We start from the raw sequence: 22,202 nt of genomic DNA on the forward strand, positions 1-22,202 counted from the left end.
TTAAGAACCGACTTCAACAAGTCAGTTGACCTTTCATTAGTGAGATGCTATTCTTTTGTTAAATATTTTGTTGTAATTGTTGTCATGTTCCATAATGTCTCCCCTTCTTGATACTAGAATAATCTTTTCATGGGTGTATAAGACGCCTGCTTTTTATGAATGCACTTTTTGCACTCGTGCAGCCTCATATCAGCACATTCCCACCTCCATGCTTCCGGATGGCAGAATGTCTGAGCCAGACGTGCTTTACATCATCCAATCCAAACAATTATATTGGCTTCACCTGAGCAAAGATCGGCTTATTTTCATGTTCTTCAAAGTTTAATCATGCCATTTTGTGCTGTTTGTGGTGCATGGTGTTATTAGTAGTACGACTTCGTTACAGACTTTCAAAATCAACATTTGCTTGTCATTCTTTTAACACTATATGTGTCAGCTGCAGAGCTGTGGTTAATATGTAAACTAAAGCAGTGGGTTTGAAGATGCCCATAGGAACATTGGCCCCTGATAAGCAGCTGGTCAGATAAATCGCTGGGCACATTCAGTGATACCACTGATGGCTTTTGAATCATTCTGATAAAGCTGACATTAGAGCTTTGTTGTGGATTATATTCCCGTCATTAAACCTTGAGATGATGTGTTGATGAACAAAGCTCAGGTGGTCTTAGCGTAAAACTTTGCTTTGAAAGTGTCTAAACAAGTTCTGCAACTCAAAGACTTTTCAGTACATTCGCTTTGTTAAAAATGGAAAGAGGGTTTCCTGGTGCAGGGAATCAGATTCTCCATCTGGACATTCATATTGATGAGCATCAACCTCGTACTGGTATCCTAGAACTTCTTAGCAGGCTGCGTCCTCATTGGAAGGAACAGGACATTCAAATGAAGGCAAGTGAAAGTGTGTCTGCAGATGTTTGGGGTATCTGGAATTCATCTATATTGCTTTATAAAAACTTCATTGGTAGGCTGGTTTGTTTGAAATTTGATCATGTCAATTATTTTGGAAGATATGCTTACCCCATACTACACTGTAGGAGAGACTTTTCAGCTTTTAGGATGTTGCTCTTCAATTGGAGACCCTCTGATGGGTTACAACAAAACAAGAATGGGAGTGGGAAGGTTTGAGTAACGCTGCAGTCATGGAAGATCAGCAGAAACGCTGACTTGGAAAAGTTCCTACATTATTCCAAGGTTGTTAGACTTAGTTCCCCTTTACTGAGTCTAGCGCCTATAAAATAACTGAATGTGTTGTATTAGTTTTCATATGCTATATTAAAATACGAATATTTAATATTGCTACTGTGATGGACTGGTGACCCATCAGTGTACCACTGCCTTTCACCGGAAGCGAGCTGGGATAGACTCCAGCAGATCCCCATGACCCTAAATGGGAATAAGCAGGTATAGATGATGGATGGATGCTCAGGTGTCACTATGATTTGGTGCATTGCTACTAGCTGTAACCTTAGCTTATTCCAAACGGTATTAAAATAGTTAAATTAATAAGTATTTGCTTTTGACTTTTAAATAAAATGTGAGTATGTTTTATATTTAGTCAAGATAAAACATCTAGACAAAAACAACTAGATAGATAGAAGATTGAAAATAAATGTAAATATGTGGGTTGGATGAGCAGCATCTGTAGATGAGTCTGTGGATTAGTCTGTAAAATAATAAAACTGACAACATTACGTTAATTTGTAAAGTAACATTACAACATTAATTTATTCACAAGATAAACTGGATTCAGGCCGATCAGGTGGGATCTCCCCAGAATCCTTTCACAAAACATCAAAGTTGTTTGTGATGTTTAAGATATATATGTGTTTACAAAGGACATAAAATTCATGTACGACTGTTTCAGTCCTTGTTATGTTTGTTCAGTCTTTGGTGAAATATCAAATGGTTAAACACAGTTGGACAAAAAAGATATAGTTTGTACCTATTCTGTCTGCTACTGATTGATATAATAACCTCCTGAAATAGGGATGTGGCTATAAAATCAAACCTCACATTACACATGCACATGCAAAATGATACGATATACAAAAATACATATCACATACAAATACAAACCATATACGATACTATGCATTTGCAAATTGAATACTGACTTGTTTTCCAACATGAAAACAGTTAATAGTGAATATTGTAAGTGTCAACCAACAAATGCAAATTTCACTTGAGTAATATTTGCTAAAAATAATTTTGTGAAGCTAGCTCAGGACATTATGTCCTGTATGTGTATATTCTCTATATAGAAAGATCAAATTAAAAGCATATATGAAAAACACTACACTTTACCCATGTTACTATTTGAACACACCTTTAATATGTAAAAGCCAAGCTAAGAAAAATTGACTTCTTATTTTTTTTTAAACCCTGTGAACAGATGTGTTGATATTTTCAGACCACCTGTTCAGAATGGAATAATGCCATTCTGGTCCCATGTGCAAACACAAGGTCCAATCTTTCAGAGAAATAGGGTTTATGTTTGTTAGGGGACAGCACACTGGGTGGGTGACCTCTCTATCTATACCAGGTCCAGTAATGTACACAAAGCCTTTCAACCCTCAGGTCCCAGCAGTTGCTTTAATGATGTAGTCTGTTCATCCAGAATGTGCAAGGAACTGACACATGGTTCCTACTGGTGCACTTGTGGTTTTATTCATTTAAATTACTCTCTCTCTTCTATAAATATCCAATATATAAATATATATATATAATGTGATGCAAATGAATTTATTAATTCAGTTCCTATACTGAGGCAGCTCAACAAATACACATAAGACAGACTGTCTGAATTTGAAGAAATGCTATTGTTTCACATGTTAATGCTTTAATAATTTCCAGGAAAAGATGATGCATATAAATAAGAAGTAGAAGGAATTTGCTAATAATAGTCCTCCCCTCTAGATAAATACTTGATCAGATATCAAGGTAGCCTTGTTTGTCCAATTTCGCTCTAGATGGAAAAAATGTTCCATCTGAGGCTCAGAAGATTCCTTGGAGACAGTGGATGAGAATGAGAACTTTGAGAAGCTACTGAATGACAACAAATGTCCTATGAGACTTTTGTAGGCAAACAGTATTCACTGTGCTATCACTGTGGACACATAACAGGGAATTTCAGGGTTTCTTGGATTGTCATCCTGGATCAGGAGGTGTCCAGCGTCTTTGGTGTGTACTGGTTAGCACCACTATGAGACATGGAGGTGGGCTGGATAATACTCTATAAATTTACAAACATTCCTAAAATTCTTTTTTCTCTTTGTCATTCTGTGGTACTGAGAGTAGATTAATCAGAAAAAAAGGTTTTTAAACAATTATACTCAAGTGTATAAGAAAACTGAACAAAGTGAAGGGGGTCTGACTACTTTCTGGATGCACTGTATATTTCTTATATAGTCTACAGCTGTCTATAACCTAAATTTAACTAATTGTGCCAGGAGAAATACACAGATCTGAACAAAATCTTAAGACTGGGGGAAACATTACAAATATTTGCATTTCACGCTGCTGGATCATAACCAGGTTGTAAGTAGTGCCTCAAAAGGTCGAAAGAACAGACAGGTGCAAGAGACGAAAAATAGAGAGTAGGCAATTTATTAAAAACTGCATTTAAACTTAAATAGACTGTTCATTAGCTGATCAAAAGTTTAAGACCATAGCCTTAAAAAGTTAAAATGACCTCCTGTTGGCAAAGGCAAAAGGCTGTCTGTCTTCGAACATGGCAGGATTGTTGAGCTGCATAAGCAAGGCCTCTTGCAACACGCCATCGCTGCTGAGGTTGGATGCAGTAAGACAGTCATTTTAAATTTCTTAAAAGATCCTGAGGTTAATGGACCAAATGTCAAGTGGTAGAGCCAAAAACGTTTCACCTGCACTAAGCCGGAGGATCCAACGGGCTGTCCGTGAAGACACAAGCCGATCCTCGACCGGAGTTAAGGCCCTTACTGATGCTGACTGCAGCCTTATAACCATAAGATGGCGTCTGGGCGAGAAGGGCTTAAAGAACAAAAAAACGTCTCCAAGGTCCACGTCTCCTTCCATGGCACAAACTTGACCGTTTGGACTTAGCAAGGGCGTACCAAACATGGGACATTGAAAGGTGGAAGAAAGGTGAGATCCCAGTGGATATGTTTTCTACACAGGCACAGTGGAGAAGGCTCCATCATGGTCTGGGGTGCTTTCTCCTTCAATGGGAAAGTGGAGCTTCACGTTGTGCAGGGGTGTCAAACGGCAGCTGGCTATGTGAAGATGATGCAGCGGGCATCCCACTTGACTGAGGGCCCTGGTAATGACTGGGTCTTCGAATAGGACAACGCTGCTTTTCACAATGCCTGCCTGACGAAGGACTTCTTCCAGAAGAACATCACCACTCTTTTGGACCACCCTGAGTATTCCTCTGATCTAAGTCCCATTGAGAACATTTGGGGATGGACGGCAAGGGAAGTTTACAAAAATGGACACCAGTTCCAGACCATGGATGCCCTTCGTAAATCCATCTTCACCACATGGAGCAACGTTCCCACCAGCCTCCTGGAAATAGTCACATCGAGCATACCGAAACGAATGTTTGACGTAATCAACGAGAACGGTGGGGCTATTCACTACTGAGTCCTTTTTTGACACTTTTGACACTGGTCTTAAACTTTTGATGAGCTGATGAACGGCCTGTTTGAGCTTAAATTCCATTTGCAATTATTTGGATGTTCTCTATTTTTTGTCTCTTGCTCTTATTTTTTCTTTTGACATTTGGAAGCACTACTTACAACCTGGTTACCATCCACCAGGGTGAAATGCGAATACTTGTAATGAGTGTACAGACATGAAACTTACAAAAATGTGAGGTGACATGGGTCTTATGCCTGTGTCTTAGTATCAGTGTGGATAGATATTAGTTCAAACGGAAGTCTGTCTGCTCAGTGAGATCCACAAGTTACTGTCAATTGGCCTGAGAACCATAAAGATTTTACTGGGTGACTAGAAAACTAGAACAAAAAGGCAAAGCACCACAACTATCCACATAACAACGTAAAATTGTTTATTTATGGAAGACATGACTTATCGTGCTTTAATAATTAATATATCCCTTGCCAATCACTTCAATTATTGATTTTATCTACATTGTTGCAGCCATAATCATTCTAAGTGCTACCAATATGTCAACACCGACTAATTTTCAGGTGTATCAGACTTTTTAGTGCTAAATCGAAAATTGAGTTTTTGAGTTATTGCAGACAGTGCAGTACTTTGAAATTTATGTCATTCTGTACTATTGTTTCATTTTCTTTGAGCTATAAATATTTCTCTCTATTCATTTCCCTCTTGATTTACATTCATTCTAGACATTCACAGAAGGAATTACCAACCAGCTGATTGGCTGCTTCGTAGGTTCTGTCCAGGAACCCGGCTGCGTTCTGGTGCGACTGTACGGCAGAATGACTGAGCTTTTTGTGAACCGGGACCGGGAGGTGGAGATGTTCCAGGTCTTACATTCCCACGACTGTGGTCCAAAGATCTACTGCACTTTCCAGAATGGCATCTGCTATGAGTTTGTCAGGGGAACAGTGCTAGAAGATAAGCTGCTGCGGCAACCCTCCATCTACAGGTGTCTTTTTTCTCAAGCTTCAAAAAGTAATGCTCACATCAGGACATTAACTAGCAGTAACAATCTTTAAAATTTCATTTGGTGCTGACTAGTGATATGTACTGTAATAAATTATGTTATTAATTTATTATTTTAATTTACTTGAAACTGCAGTTCAAAAGTTAAAATTGCAGTTAAACCATAATTTACGGTTCCTTCAGGGGTCAGACTGAAACATTGTTAGAGGTCATGTGTAACTATGTTAGTCGAGCATTTTAATTATGTTGATGCAGGGTTTTTAAAATTTTTTTTTTGGTTTAATTACGTTTCATGTCAAACAGTGTTTTTTAGTCATGCCCCCATTTCATTAATCATTCTCATGATAACAGGCCAACATCATTATTCTCACTACAGGACAGTAGGACACAACACAGTCAGCTAAGACTGAACAGCCAAGGCCACGATGCACATCAATCACCTTGTTTTGCCTGATACGCACTGAGGGGAATACCCAGAAAACTTCACGTCACCACCAAAATCCCTGTAGAACGAGTAGAACGAGCACTCAAGTGGTCAAAAGGTCACAAATGCAACAGAGCCCCCCCTTTTTTTTTTTTTTTTTTTCTCTCTTGAGGAGGAGAACAAGATAAGAGCGCTAAATGGAAAGGGAGTTGTGTTTCTTCTCTGATAATGGTTGTTTGTGCAATAACAGCGTCAGCCAGGCTCATCTGAGAAAATGTTTTCTCTCTGCAGATTGATCGCAGCAGAGATGGGGAGAATCCACTCGATCCAGCCAAAACGTGGTCGGCCTGTTGAGCCTCTACTCTGGGCAAAAATGTCCCAGTTCCTTACACTGGTGCAGACACACGTCAACAGCAGCTCTGCTGAGCAGGGTGGTATAAAAAGGTACAACTAAGGAAGGTTAGGGTTTTAGTGAATTAGTCAGTTGTTCTCAGATGTATGAAAGCAAGAGAGCTGTCACTCATCATCGTCCACTACTCTGAAAATTACATCAGTATTCAGTACCTTCTAAACTCATACTGCTACAAAGGCCACCTCTGTCTCAGATTTTTGCAGTCGTCCATTTGATAACATTTTTGACTTTTTTATATTTTAGGCAGCAGGACTTTCACTGATGACTTATCTTTTTTTTTTATCACAAATGCACAGCTTTCAGCTCTACCCACAGAGGTGCTAGCCACCCATCTGCTTTATTGTAACTGATCAGTGCTGGAGTCATGTGGGCACATTCACCTCATTTACCATGTGGATGGAGGCTGTCACTGTGAACTGTCATTGGTCAGCGGGATGAGGTGGGGGAGTGGCCTTTGTGGCAATGACATTGCATTATCTCTGACAGGGGTCACGTAGTGAGGGGTGATAGAGGCCTTCCAGGCACTACAAAGAAACAGTCATCGACAGGCTTCCTGCAGAGCTCTCCCTTATCAGTCAGATGTTCAGTCTTGTTTATGTTTGCAGTGAAAAGGTCAGAAGTCCATCCAAACTGACGCTGGAAGGCCCAGAGTCTCTGTGTCGCTTTTGATCCCTGGAGTTTCTCTTGAATTTCAGCAAAGGGCAAGACAGTTAGTGCTGGAGTGAGTCATCCATAAAACAGAGGGACTGTGGAGGAGAGGGTCTTTTATGATAAGAAACAGTTTCAGCTTCCTGGATGAAGATAATCAAATAGCCCACAAAGCTCTTTGAGAAAGCCAGTGTAACTAAGCGTTATTGTCATCAGGAAGACAAGAAATATTCCACTATTCATGTTTGAAGTTGGTGTTTTCTAATTCATCTGGTATTTCATTATAAATCCATTTTGAACCACATCCATTTCTAATCCCAAACTAAATATTTCTAATACTCCAATACCAATACTGAAACAATGCCACAGCAAAATACTAGAACTTAATAACACATGTGCTTTGGAGTAGATAGTAAGAAAGAGCACTCTTTTTTTTTTTACCATGAAAGCTGCCTGGAGCTTACAGAGAGAAGCATTAGAGAAAAAAACAGTTAACATCCCCACTCTGCGTGAGGGGAAGCAGAGGACTACACATATACACACAGCGCTGCCCACTGTTGCACAGCTACGTAACTTTGGATATCTGGCTCTTAATAAAACTGCTGTTCAAATAGGCTACTGATGCTTATAATGTGAGGTATAGTAATGTTTTTAACAGCAGGGTGTTGCAATAGTTTTCTAGTATCAGTATACTGTGCAGGGTCAAATTAATACTGTATTCATTTGACCAAACCTTTACATTTTTAAAATCTTTAATTCCATCATCACAGTTCAAAACACTCAGTGTTAATATTTGAATTCACATGAAATGTGAAAACACACTAGCATTAAAATGCAGAGCAGAGTGAAATGTAGAAAGAAAAATAAAGAGCAATTACTTGGGTTTAATTATTAAATACTTCAAGAGAATATGAAGCTTTTTATCAGTCAATGGCCAGTCGTACATTTACAGTTAGACTAACTACTTTTATTCTTTTTAGGCTTCACTTTTACACTGAATTTTCAAAATTGTGTATCACATTCTGTCATGACATTCATAATTTGTGCAGTGCTTTTTGTTGTTCATGAGTGCATAACAAAACCTGTGAGAGTATTGATAATTCAGAATATTAAATTAGGATATACAATATGATGATCTGGGAGCAGACTGCACCACCTTCAGAAGCCCAATAGATGGTGCTATACTGTGAAACATTTGTGTGACAGTGACTTGACTGCGCAAACACAGATACAGAGAACAACTTGAAATGATCTGGAAATATCAATAATTAGAATATAACTGATGATTAAAAGTGTTGGAAAAGTCAGATGAAGTGATCAAAGGAATGCTACAGTGTAATTGATCAGTGATTTTCTGATTTAAAAAAAAAAAGAGATTTCAGAAGTTGATTTGTGGTTAAAACTCTTTTTTTAACGGGTGTGTGTGTGTCTGTTTGCATATTCACTTCTCTCTTGAGTGTGCAGTTGTATGTGTGACATGACACACGTAGAGACAGAACACCAAGAACGACACAAAAAAGCAAAAGAGAGGCATCAGAGAAACTTTTGTACTTGAGAATGTATGAGTGCTGTTATGAATGTGATCTTCAGAGGAAATGCTAAAAGAAAGGCAGAGAGAGAGCAGGAAGAGGCTGCACCTGCAGAGGTCTTCAGCTCTCAAGCCACCCGCTGTGCTAAGAGATACAGATAGAGAGAAAAAGAGGGGGGGAGTGAAAGACGCTGCAGCAGCTGCAAGGTTCGGAGAGAGAGAGAGAGAGAGAGAGAGCACAGTAGAAGTCAGAGATGGGAGAGGAAAGCAAGAGTGCAACCTCTTCTTCTGCTAAAGGCCCCCTGCTACGTCTCCTGTTTGCATTCCCACGAATCACATAAGACTGCAAAAAGGAAAAAAAAAGGAAAAATCAGCAGCACTTGGCTGGTGTTTGAAATCATATGTAAATAAGGCACATTGATAATGAAGCGCCAGAGGAGGAAATTCCACTAATTACCTTACAGAGACTTGACAGGGAGCAGGAGGCGAATGCACTTGACGAACTGTTCTTCATGAAAAGGGCAGAAAAGAGAGGAAAAGATCTGATGGCAAGACGACAGGTTTCCATTTAAAGTCAATGGAAGTGTTTCATTTAGCTTTTGACTCGTGGCTTTCTATCATAAAGTCAGTTTGTTAAGTTAAAGAAATGGATGGGTTGAAAAGGAATCAGGGTGATTCACAATTCAACTGTGTTTTTAATTCTCGTTAGAGAAGGGAGAGATAAATTATGCATGTCGGGTGGTTGGTTTTAAGAAATAGATTTTAGTCTGTAGGCAAGTAGATGTGAATCACACTGACAGCTATTTTTTGACAGCCTTAAAATGAACAGTATTTGCACAATTGCAGGAGAGAATAGACGAAACTTCAAAACAGGAAGCAGCTTTTTTTTTTTTTTTTTTTTTTAATACATCGATTTTTCACGTTTGCTTGCAGGTAATTGATGGTTTAGATCACAACAGGCTTTTATTTAGTCCTATTCAGTCCTTTCTCAATCTGCCAATCCACACCAGGAAAGAAGGTTGAGTGAATGGACTAGAGGAAGATAATACACATAAATGACATGTTGCGCTGTTAAGGATGTGCACTGTAGTTGTAGTAGTTGTAGTAGTAGTAGTAGTAGTATCGGGCAGTGGAGCCTCTGCATCATGACTATAAACAAGGTTCTGCTTTTATTGTGCGTTCCTAACAGGCCTTGCTAAATTATGTCTACAAGTGTGTATAATCCTGGAGCATCTGTTTGTTCCCCTTTGAATAAATAGGTAGTGTTTAAATTACACAGTTTAATTTACCCTCTTGTCGTGGCCCGACAACTGAAAAGAAAACACAAAAATTAATTAAGAGACAGATGCTTGCGCAGCATTTCTTCCAGGTGCATTTTGCACTGACGTCCAAGGACATTAGTGCCGTCTTTGATAGATTGAGTAATCAACAGAGTGAAAACAAGGCATGTAACCTCTCAACAAGGCTTGCTGCCTGTACAGCTTCACTTTTACAAACATGTTGTTCCTAGAAGTGTAGAGTTCATGAAAAAGCTGAACTCTACTCTTTCAGCAAACTTTCTTACTCCCTCCATCAACTGAGCCATAAGTCTTGTTTTTCTCGTGTTTATACGAGTTCCGGTTTGGTCAGCTGCTCTATACTCACTTTCTTTTTTGATTCTATTTTCAGAACTCAAATCCGGAGATATTTCTTATTTTAAACATGATCCTTTTAAAGATTTTTCCCCATAGTGCACCATCCTCCTGAATTCACAGTAGACAAGACACTGCTGCTATCAAACAGTTTTTAAATGGAGTAGAGCAGTATGTACTGGGGAATTTGTTGTTAAGAGTATTTAAAACATTTGTAGTAGTTAGCAAAAAGACAATAGCACCACTTTACTGGCTGTTTTACCTCTTACAGCACGGTGGCTCTGCACGAGGTGCACAGCTTTGAGACTTTGTCGATGGAAATGGAGTCATTGAAGAGACACCTCTCTCAGATTGACTCGCCAACTGTCCTCTGTCACAATGACCTTCTGACGAAAAACATCATCTATAATCACAAAGAGGGTAAGGACCGGCCACGCACATCACTGACATCGGAAAACATGGTGGATAAATTACTTAAAGATTTCCATCAGTCAGAAACCACATTACCAACTGAATACTGTCTTGTGTTAAACTCTTTGTTGTGACTAACTGAAGAGCCTCACTTTGTTTCTGATAACCTTTAAATAATGCAACTATTCACACCTTCTTTATTATGATGTTGGTTTTCTGGCATGCTTTACAAGGATGCCCAGCCTGGCTCTCATTCAAAAGGAACTCCTTGGTCCTTTGACTCCCACAAGGTGGGAGGGTCATCAGTTATACACCCTGTCACTAAGAAGTGTTTGCCATGTTGTCCTGGTAACCGCCGCTGCTTTCCTTCTCCTCCTCTATCAGGAATGGTGAAATTCATTGACTATGAGTACGCTGATTACAACTACCAGGCCTTCGATATTGGCAATCACTTCAACGAATTTGCTGGTAGGTTTGTGTTATAAAGAAAAGAAATTCAATTTTCCTTCAAATCTTTTTCCTGGTCAGAGCACATAGGGTTGCTTAATGTGGAATATTGATGCTGTGTATATACTGTATGTGATATTTAGAACTATTGTGCAATGTGTGCTGTTATCATTATCTGTCTGCCGTTATGTACTACAAAACTATGTCCTCTATCTCATGCTTCCATGACAAATTGTTATATTCAGTTTGTCCTCTGTGTGGCAATAAAAGTAGGTTTGATGTATCAGCTGTGCCTCAGCAAAGCTTGACAGTCAGTCAGAATATTAGTTAATCATCATTTTAACACTCGGATATGGTTAACCATAACACTTAAGCCTAAAATCTTAACACTTTTCAACTCCAAATCATTTTACCTAAAATCAGGTTGGAAAATCATCATTGTGCGAAACTGGTCTAACCTCTGAAAATTATTTGGGATGACAATTTATTACTGTAATGAGCCTAATGTTAATGCACATAGATGTTTATGTGCGAGGTTTGACATGGTGTGCAACAAGAATGAACGACCTCTTATGGTTAAGGTGCCTTATTAAAACCACAGGGAAAATGTGATTGTTCTATTTATTCCAATAGGCCAAGATGAAATGTTTCTGTTTGAAATATTCATGAATAGAAACCACAAAATGTTGCATTTATATCCAAAATACATTTTATAATGTCTGTTTATAATGCATAGCCCCTGGAAAAAATGAGGACACTGAGGAAGTAATGTCTGAATTTTAACTGGCTTAAAACTGATCACTATACATGTGATATCAAGTTAAATTAAAATGTACAGGCAAATTAAAAGCAAAAGTAAATCTCTAGCAAACAATAATCTTTGTGAGTTGTACTATTTTATTAGTACTGTGAATATAAGTATTCTATATAAAGTTTTCAAAATCTTCACTTTAAAGTACAGTAAGTAGTAAGTGTCGCCTTCAAGTAAATGTGAGATAAGAGTTAGGTTGGCATCTTTATCCCTTTTAAGAACTGGCACAATAAAAAATGTACAATACTGTACTTTACTGCACTATTTTACACTGCGATTAGATTCAGTGTTAATGTTTTATTTTTTTTTTTACTTCTTGTACTGTGTGTTATATGTGTTTGTAACACACTGATGAGAACAAATACATACAAATGATTTAAGTGGAGCTGACAAGCGCTGAGTAAAGAGTTGATGTAGTTCTGTGGCAAATCTGCAAAACTAACAGTTATTTTAGGCATTGTATTGATTTTTACACTACATGGTATTTCCACTAAATGTGCGTGTGTGTGTGTGTGTGCGCGCTTTGTGTTCAAGGTGTGAATGATGTTAACTACAGCCTCTACCCGAGCCGGGAGCTACAGAGAGACTGGCTGACGGCCTATCTGGAGAGTTACAAGCACAGCACGGGACGTGAGGTCACTGTTACAGAGGCAGAAGTTACGCAGCTCTACATTCAAGTCTGCAAATTCTCACTGGTAAGTGTCTGCTCCCACCGACTTTGTTGAAATGTTGAAATATATGTCATTATGTAGTGCCTCAACACTTTGGAAAGACTTTAGAAAGTGACAAATCTTTCGACAGTTATTTCCTTCTTTAAGTTCTGTTCTTGGAGGGACTCAAATATCTCAATATTATGAGATTAGTGTGTGCATTTCAACAATATCCATATGTGCCCAGACCTCTGAAATAGCAGGACAGCAACACCTCAACATCACATTTTAACAATTTACTTTTCCAGCACTCAGGAAAAAAAAACTCCCCAAAGAAAACCAAACCTGATCCACAGCTGACCCACCACTGTTCAGAGTGTGATGGACTCCATCTGAGTTGATTAGAAACTGCTGCAGGGAAAAATGAAAGACAGGAGCCAAAATTATTTTTCCTATGACCACAATTTTCATTCTTTGGTGGCTCAAGTGGTGCTGGGCTATCTGTCTAAAAGTGCTTTCATAGCTAAACACAATATGCAGAATTGTCTGACCAATTTTGGGATGGTGTGAATGTCTCTTGAAATAGCCCAGAAATGATGAGGAAGCATATTACTTTTTAAAATAACTTGTGCCTCGGCCAAAAAACAGAGAGGCAGAAGTGAGGAGGGGAAGAAATACGGCCTGGAATGAAAGTGAGAAGCGATAACATCATGTTGATTGAAATCAGATTTTCTATGACAAACTGAGGAGGACTCTTGACTCGAGGGAAGTGGGAGAAATTGATCACTGATGCTTAACAAGCCAAGTTTCCAGCTTTACTTGGTGTGAGGGATTCTGAGCCTGTTAATTGAAAAAATTACAGGGTCTGTTTTTCAAAATGTCAAGGAACGGAGCTGAAGCTTTATTTATTCACAGATAATGGCATTTTGTACACTAAATGTTGTGTTTATGCATAGTTCTTCTCTTAATTAACAACTTTTTCCTGGTGGTGCTGCTCTGTTGCGACCCGGGCTGCTTAAAGCTGCTGCCTGTGTGTGTTTCTCTTCTCAGTACATTTCCTGAATTGCTATCCTTTGTCACTAAGCGGCACTATCCAAGGTCTTTTTTTCTAATGTTTTCTTATGATTAATATAATGTAATAATATGAAATATTACATGATTCACTAATGGTTTGCATAATCTCTTTAGTGAAATTAAGAACTTTAGTCATTGCAGCTTCTCAAATGTGATTTTTGATTTTCAACAGTTTTGTTAAAAAAGCACTTTGAAGATGTTACCTCCAGAAAACTCAATATACTAAACATTTTTTAGAGGAAACGATTACTCAGGTAAGTTATTGTCAAATTAATTGCTAATGAAACCAACTGTTGTTGTAAATCCTAACACCTTATCCATAGGGGTGGTGAATCTGGGTGATAAACTTGCCTTGGAAACTTGTCCAAAACTGTAATAATAATTAAGTCTGATGATTTTTAATATTGTTCTGTTGTTTTTTTTTTTTTTTATATATATAAATTTTTAATGAATTGGATTAAATGCCATTTTGTCCTTTTCCTTGAGTCTGCTTAGAATAATCAAACTACATTTAATTCACACAGTCTGGTCTTCATACTTTATAACACAGATCAATATAGAAAACTCCAACCAAGGAGATCAGTCTGCACTGAAAGAAACTATGTGGCACCGACAAAGCCTGGACAGGAGCCAAAGCTCTGCAGTGTGAAGCTGCCTCTTTCCAAACTTAATCCCTGGTAAAGCGTGCCAAGACGCGGTGGGGTCCTTACAACTACTCCTCCCCTCTGCCGGCATCCCCAGTGATGTCGATGTTATAGCCTGTGGCTCTGTCATGTCACTCTCCCCACACGAGTCTCATCTCCGTTTTTCCTCAATGGCTCCCTGTCATTGATGGCCTCTGCTTAGTGTTAGACTAATGCTCTCTTAATGGAGAGCACTTATTAATCATAATGGAAACATGCTCAATCTCTCTCTTCAACTAAAGACACAGATTAAAGATGAAAATCTGCCAGGGAGGGAGAAACGCCAAGGGAAAACCACACATTGCTCTTCAAGTATTTCATTCCACCCTTTATTTGATTATCAAATAAAAATGTGATTATATCACTGGGCCACAGAACAGAGGCCTGTCTGGATCTTATTAGGACTTGCTATTAGTGGTCCTACCATGAAGATTTACAGTAAGGGTGGAGAACAGAAATTTATGGAGGCATGGAAGTCCACAAGCCTAAGTGAGCAAAGCCATTAAGGAGGGAACCATTCAATACAGAGGTTTGTCATTCTGACTGAGCAATGTGTAGCAGGCATGCAGCAGCAGCAATGGGAGCAGTCAGAATGCAGAACAGGAGGTCACTGAAGTGTGTTTTTACATTTCTGCTCTGTGGCACTGGGAAATGTAGCAGCACATCAAAAAAAAACAAAGTTGAATGTGCAATACCTGTTCTAATAAATTTTTTAAAAGCCTGTTCTGGAAAGATAAGTTCATAACTATGCAAAGAGTGCAAACTTCAGACTTTTTACATTTCACTAATATGTGAGTGAAATACCTTGAATACATGCGGTAATATGGCAAGCATTTGTTTTTGAGAAAGACAGACACCTGACCCTGCTGTGACCTCCCTTCAGGAGCCAAGAAAAAGTGCTCTTTTCAAGCTTTATTGGATAGAAGGGGCGTATGACAATTTCATGGTAGTCACACGATGTTGGTGCCATTTCCTTTGAAAGAGCTTCAGGTATTGTACTGAGCCTTGAAGTACATCATGCTGTTGGTACAGCTGGATGTTTAATAAACCACACACATAAATTAGTTACTGTATACATGATATACACATTTAGCGTATTTACAGTTTCACTAATGCTAACACTTTTCTAAGCCTTATCTCATTTTCTAACTTGAATTGCATCTGCTGGCGAACTGTAGAAATCACCTTGTAGAAACTATAAATTGTATCTTAAGGTACTTCACTACACTAAATATTAATATTTTGATAATATCAGACATGACCCAGTGTCGTCGATTATCACATGCAAGTCTAAAGTCTCGTCAAGCTTATTGTTCTGAAATGATTTACCAATAATTATCCTGTCCACAGCTGATTGCTCTCCCCTCCAACAGGGTGCCACGCTGGAGCAGGATATAAGACACTAAGACATAAAAGTATCTAGCGTGTGCCAGGAAGGTTCAGATCTTCTTTGTTTATTTAATCTATGCACATATCAGGCTCACTCATGTCATTTTATACTAAAGTATTCTAATTTTGGGGAAAAAGTCAATGAAATCTTTTTTCAAGGATCTTTTTTTTTTTTAAATGAATGTGTCAGCTATAGGTGTGTTGGTTTAATGGTTTTATCTTCTCCTTCAGGCATCCAACTACTTCTGGGGTCTGTGGGCCATCCTGCAATCATATTACTCCTCTATTGACTTCGACTTCCAAAGGTTAGTACTGAAAGAGGCAGCACCAAGGTCCCATGAAAATGAAAAAACAAAGAAACATTTCTGTGTGGTTTCTATATATGCTGAAAGTGTGTCTGACTTTACAAAAGCACTGTGGCAGTGACAGACAGACGGGTTACAAATTGTTCATATTTAAATGGACACTAAGCATCATTGTCTACAAATAGAAAATATATTACTTGCATTGAATTCAGGCAGTATGTGTTTTAAAACAAACAAAAGCTTCATAAGGATTGAGATTGCGATTAAGGACTGGGAGCTGGAGCACCGGCTGCAGAAAATGTAAATTTTTTTCCATCAGTGCTTCAAGACTTGGTGTATCCAGAATCTGGCATAAAACAGGCAGAACAAGCACACTTATACTCCTCTGGTCACTTTTAAATTCAGACAAAATATTTACACATGAAATTCTCTGTTTTTCTTCACTCTTAAACCACACATCGTCTAAAGATGAAAATCTCAACTTTCACAAAGGGTTTCTTAAAAAATCAAAAGTAATTTATTTTTAAATCTATTATTATCCACATGGTTATCTTTATACAAGTCCAGGAGACATTCCTCAGTACCAACAACCAGACAATGAAGTTCAGAAGGGCAAATTGTTTCCCTCCAGCCCCACTTTTTTTCCTTTCCCCCCTCTCTTTGTGCCCCACACCCTCCACAGTAGTGTTCGTGATCCTAATCACTATTGACGTACGGCACCCTCCCCTCTGTGTGGCTTTCTCTGCCACTTGCTAGATCAGCGACAGGACCCCTGCCTCATTTTGATTTGGACCTTGGAGGAAATGTGATCCAGAGGGGTGCCGAGGCACAGAGGCACTATTGTTCCTGTGCCGTCGGTACTCCCTTACAAATATGTCTCTCATCCCTGGCTGGGCCACATGCGCCCACTAGACGTCTCCTCCTCTAAACTGCTGGCTGAGGTTGTCCTTAAGTGCGTGGTGAGGGTCGGATTACCTTTCTTTAACTGGAGAGCGAAACTGAAATGAGCTCAGAGAGCAGCAGCAGTGATCAGGAACAGAAGCTAACATTTAAAAGCATCACTAACCTCTGTGCTCCAGTGCAGACTCTCTTATGCTCGTCGTGTATAAAGAACGAATATGCAGATGGCAACGGTCAAATATGTCCTTAAATTCATCTTTTGATTTAAAAGCGCAGTGAGCACATAGCACACGATTACTGCACATGTCAGACACTGCCTTTGTTTAAATAGCATGAAGCAATCTATTTTAAATTCAATAGTAAAACAGGAATGTTATTGTGACTGGATCAAGACTGTGTCTCAAATGACTTCCTGTCAATATGTTTATACCGTCCACTACATTCAGACCATTTTCTCTCAATGTCTGAAATCTATGTGAATAGATTTATCCACTATATAGTGCATAAAACTGTCTATTACAATCTCACAGTGTAATGCTTCGCATCTTACAGGTGAACAAATGACTGTTGCAACTTTACACCTGTCAGTGAAAAATGTTAATGGCTGCAAAACATCTTGAATTTCCTCCTCACTCCTGAGTTAAGCGCAAAGTGTCCAGTATATAAGAAAGCTAGGGAAAGCTAGCTACAGTAGCCCAGCTAGCCCCGGGAGTAGCTAGGGAACTAGGGTGTAGCTGTAAGACGTTTTAGATGAAGAACCTTTGCCACTATGGAGATGCTTTATTCTAAAGACGCTGACGAATATCTGACTTAGCTATATCTTAGCAAGACAACTGCCCCTCACGAAAATGATCATTTGACTGTTTCTGGCCTTCTGACAATTGGCTTCTTAACTCTGTTTTGGTTTTCCCCAATTGTCTGGCTTTGTAGCAGTTGATCGGATTTTCTCATCGGCCAATTTCTTATAGTCGCCTCACCGCTTTAACAAAAATGTAACCACATAGTTTTAAAGTCATTTATCAGGCAGATGTTTCGGAGCTGGACACTGAATGTAAAATACTAAAGTTTCATCACTAAAAATGGCTGCCTGCTGCTGCTGGAAACAGGGTTGAGAGCAGTGACACTGAACCATACACTAAATTTGTCATAAAACCAAAACAATGAACTAAAAGAGGCTGAAAAACTCCTGTAGAGCTGCAGAATTGGGTGTTAACTCTCTGTGGGTTAATTAGTGACCGCATTTAATTAATCTGATTTTATTCAAAGAAACATAATGATTAATATAGCTTTAACCATAATTAACTTGTCATGACCACAGCCTTTTACACCATGCGTCTTAACTCACTAGTGAACAAACATTGCACTGCTGCTTTATGCTTTGCGATAAACAAGTTCTGTTGAGGAAAGAGATAATAAGCTAGAGTTAAATCCTGTGTGTGTTTCCTCCCACTGCTATCCCCCTGAGCCAAATCTCCGGCGACTTCCCAACGAGTGACAGGCGTCGCCCAGGCCTTGTGCTTTAACCAAAGCCAGATGCAGATGTGACAATAGGGAGCCACAAGGGGAATGCAAACCCGCCCTCACTCTACCGTCAGTATTTACTTTGCTTATATGATTTTATTCATGTGTTGCGAGGCAGCGGTTAAGATTTGTGGACGTGTTGGCAAGGCGAGCTGTTATTTGACAAAGACATTATTATGAGGAAATGAACAAGGAGGAGGCCCACTGTTTGGAATAGCCTGACTGCAAAATTGAGGGAATTGTGCACAAAAGCACATTGTGAAACAGAGTACCTGCTTTGGAGGGAGTTCACATTCCCCTCTTTCTGCAAAATAGAAAATAGTCTCGGTTTCATCTGTGATGATGATGATAAACGTTAAGCACACCAGTTTTAGGTGTCAGCCGTAATAAAAATAGGGATGAATGGGATCGTTTGGGAAGGTTACCGTTCTTTTAAATTGCTCACATAATTCTACTTATGAAAGGTGTAGCTGGTTATGACTGTTATTATTATTGTTGTTGTAATTGTAATATTTAAGCTGTATCTGAATGTCCAGTGACTTTAGAGTTATGAATTAGTTTTTATTAATCTTGCTAGGTTAAAAATCATTTACTTCTTACATAAGGTAAAGTAAGGCCAGGTACTCATAGATGCTGTATTTTATTGCAATGGATTGACATAGAGACACTAGTAGATACAATGAGAACCAGGCTCTCTCTGAAATCTGACATTTACATAATGTTGATTAGATAAGCACAGAATCTTAATAAGATACCTTATTTTGTATCCAAATATTGAAGGTCGGTCACTTGGTCCACTCTGACTATACAGTGGTGCAACAGAGTGACGTTACTTCTCTCACAAAATAGTTCAGACGCTTCAACCTGGTAACGGCCAATTATAACTGACCCGTCATCAAAGAGGCTGGCTCAGGTGCACAAAACACAGCAGAATACAGTCAGTAAAGATTTGTTGTTTGATTGAGTTTATTTCAGCCAATACCAATCCATTAAAAACAGCCCAGATCCTGATTGTAATGATTGTTTGGAACAACTACAGCATTAGGTAAAATGATATTTATCTAGAGAAAATGACTATTTGAAAATTGTGTGCCAACTCAAAAACAGAGATCTGTTCTGCCAAAATTTAAAATAATTTTAGACACATTTGTCAATAGGTTACAGATGGTGTGTTTCTATGCCTATATGTGAATCAAAGAAATAAAAGAAACAAACAAATAATAGAAAAATTGCAAAGAGCAGACAACAGAAGCCAGACTCTGACACAATAATTAGAGATCAGTTTTACCTAGAAATACAGGTGATGAACAGAGAGATGGAACACAAGTAACTAAAAGGCATGTGTCTGAATTACGTTTTTGTCTAACCATGCAATAAGAGAGCGGAAACTGATTCGACATTGAGGAGTTCAGTGAAAGCACTGATTAAAGGACAAACTCCTCTTTGTGCCTCCATTTTCTGTGCTTTTGAAACTTCACTTAATTTCAAAGGGTAGAGTATAATTGCCAAGGGCAACGTTGTGCTTAGACATCCGATTTACTGCAGCGTTCAATAATATGGCTTGTACAAATACAAAACCTTTTTTCTCAGTTCTGAAATGTGCTGACTTTCACACTCAGCCCTTTATTGAATACAGACTTTGTTATATTAAGTTTCGCAAACAAAAAATATTTTGCCCACCTCAAAGTATAAGATAAGACAAACTTTATTCATCGCCAAAAGGAAATTCTATATATAATGTACTATAACAATTATTAGAACATTAGAGAAATGCATTGTTTTAATGTTAGACCAAATTATCCAAACAGACTGAGCACAGTTTCCTTCTGTACATTTATTGGTGTAGTTCAGCTGTGATACTCTTCTTCCTATGAAGTTATAGAGGTGAAATAAACTAATGAGAAATATCCTTTGACGACACTTGACATTTGATCCAGAAGATACCACTGTATCCATCTATCAATTCATCTTAGTGATCCTTTCAGGTCACAGCAGCTGGAGTTTAATCCAGCACACATTAAAGAAGAGACTGCTGTAGAATATTTTTCTGTCAAAGTGCTTCTCTAAATTGCCACCTTTGATATGTGTTTTTTAAATTTGACATTTGTGTTCATTTTCACAAAAATATATTGTTTAATTACACTACAGAAACCTAAATAAAATCAGTTAATGCGTCAATTCATGCACTTCAAATATAGTGAATAGGGGGAGTTGTATGCCTGGCAATGGACAGAGCCTTACTTGTTTCTTTTACAGGGGTGAATGTCCTGTATCCCCTGTAAACCTCCTCTTTGAAAGACATAGAACATTAACACTAGATACATGATGCCAAAAGACCAGGCCATCTGCAGATAGGTTTTGGTTTTGACTGACTAAACCTAAATATGCCCTGTACAAAGGAAGTCAGAGAGACGGATAGAAGATAAGATGAAAAGAAGAACCTTTGTTTGTCCCACAGCTGGGAAATTTACATAGTCACAGCAGCAAGTAAGGCACAAGATAAAAATAGGGGCAGAATAGAAAAATGAAAAACTGATAGTGCAATTGCAGAATGAAACCTTCTGAGTCACACCCCAACCCCATTTCCAGGCACGTGGGACGGGTACAGTGGCCGTCACCTTTAAAACAAAACACAAATCCCTGTCTAGAGCCAGTGTTGCCCTCTCTGGGCCACTGTAGAAACATGGTGGCACAACATGGCTGCCTCAATGAAAGGAGACCCAAGGTAGGTAGGTTAAAAGTTTAATTCTAAGATTAAGAAAATGCAACGATCTGTGTTTTTCTATGACTACATCCTAATAATTATTTACAGTGTATTCCATTTCTGCTAATATATCACTCTAAATGGTTACACAGTGAACCTTTAAATTAATATTCACTGTAGTGGAGTTAATGCTTGTGTTCTCTGATCACGTTTTCTGTCCTCTGCTCTCAACTCAGATACGCCAAGGCACGACTCAACTACTACTTTGAGAAGAAAGAGGAATACTTTGCCTTAACAAAAAATTAAAATCAGAGGGTAGAGGAGCCATGATTTTTTTTTTTTTTAATTAAGTACCTGCTCTGTGAGTTCAAGGAGAGTTTCCAGTAATGTGCTGTCCTTCTTTGTCACAATGTGCAGTATTAGAAATGAAGGCATAGAATAACCTAATAAAACTGCTGCCTATTGTTTGTTATTTCAGGCTGCAGTGTGAGTTAATATGTTTTGCCATCACTGTGATTTTTAAAATATTTGTTTTACCACAGTCAGTATGTCAATAAGCCTATTTGGCAAATTCAGATGAAGCTTGTTCCAGAAACACATTAATTGTTCCCACATTTAGCCAAGTCACATAAAGCCACAAAAACTGAGCCTGATCATAAAACCCATAAGAAGGTTATTTGCAGGCTTATTCAGTGTGTACCACAGTTCAGATGGAAAACAAGTTCTCATTTCAGCAAATTTACTGTACCACATAGAGCATCATTTTAAATCTGTTTCTCTGCTAATGATTTGTTATTAAAATCCTTGTATGCACCTTACAGCATTACACGTCTTATTGCAACAAAGCGATTAAACTCCAATAATAAACCCAAATTCACTGTAAAAAGTTTATTTGCTAACTGACTGATTTACCGAAGGAGCTGTGATAGCAAGTTAAACACAGCTGCAGCTTACGGAACTAATAAGGGGTAGTTTTTCAATTATGGGTTCTACCTAACTACAATACTCACTAATGTCAGTAGTTTCACCACTAATT

At 38.5% G+C, this 22,202-nt stretch overlaps 1 protein-coding gene across 1 annotated transcript; it reads left to right on the forward strand.

The window, feature by feature from the left end:
* Nucleotides 1-669: 669 nt before the first annotated feature.
* On the forward strand, nucleotides 670-21,493 carry LOC113133188 (ethanolamine kinase 1). The gene is made up of 8 exons (XM_026311811.1): nucleotides 670-885; nucleotides 5,349-5,611; nucleotides 6,344-6,496; nucleotides 10,543-10,691; nucleotides 11,067-11,150; nucleotides 12,475-12,635; nucleotides 15,968-16,041; nucleotides 21,403-21,493. The coding sequence occupies exons 1-8, from the start codon at nucleotides 745-747 to the stop codon at nucleotides 21,470-21,472; spliced, it is 1,095 nt and encodes a 364-aa protein (XP_026167596.1). The 5' UTR covers nucleotides 670-744; the 3' UTR covers nucleotides 21,473-21,493.
* Nucleotides 21,494-22,202: the final 709 nt, after the last annotated feature.

Source organism: Mastacembelus armatus, chromosome 6, assembly GCF_900324485.2.
Source record: "Mastacembelus armatus chromosome 6, fMasArm1.2, whole genome shotgun sequence".
In the NCBI taxonomy this organism is placed as follows: Eukaryota; Metazoa; Chordata; class Actinopteri; order Synbranchiformes; family Mastacembelidae; genus Mastacembelus; species Mastacembelus armatus.

Excerpts from the sequence above, each read along its gene's own strand:
- LOC113133188 (XM_026311811.1), top strand. The coding sequence starts at position 745 with ATGGAAAGAGGGTTTCCTGGTGCAGGGAATCAGATTCTCCATCTGGAC. Across the intron at positions 6,497-10,542 it reads GAGCAGGGTGGTATAAAAAG|CACGGTGGCTCTGCACGAGG; the intron begins GTACAACTAAGG and ends TACCTCTTACAG. Across the intron at positions 12,636-15,967 it reads AAGTCTGCAAATTCTCACTG|GCATCCAACTACTTCTGGGG; the intron begins GTAAGTGTCTGC and ends CTTCTCCTTCAG.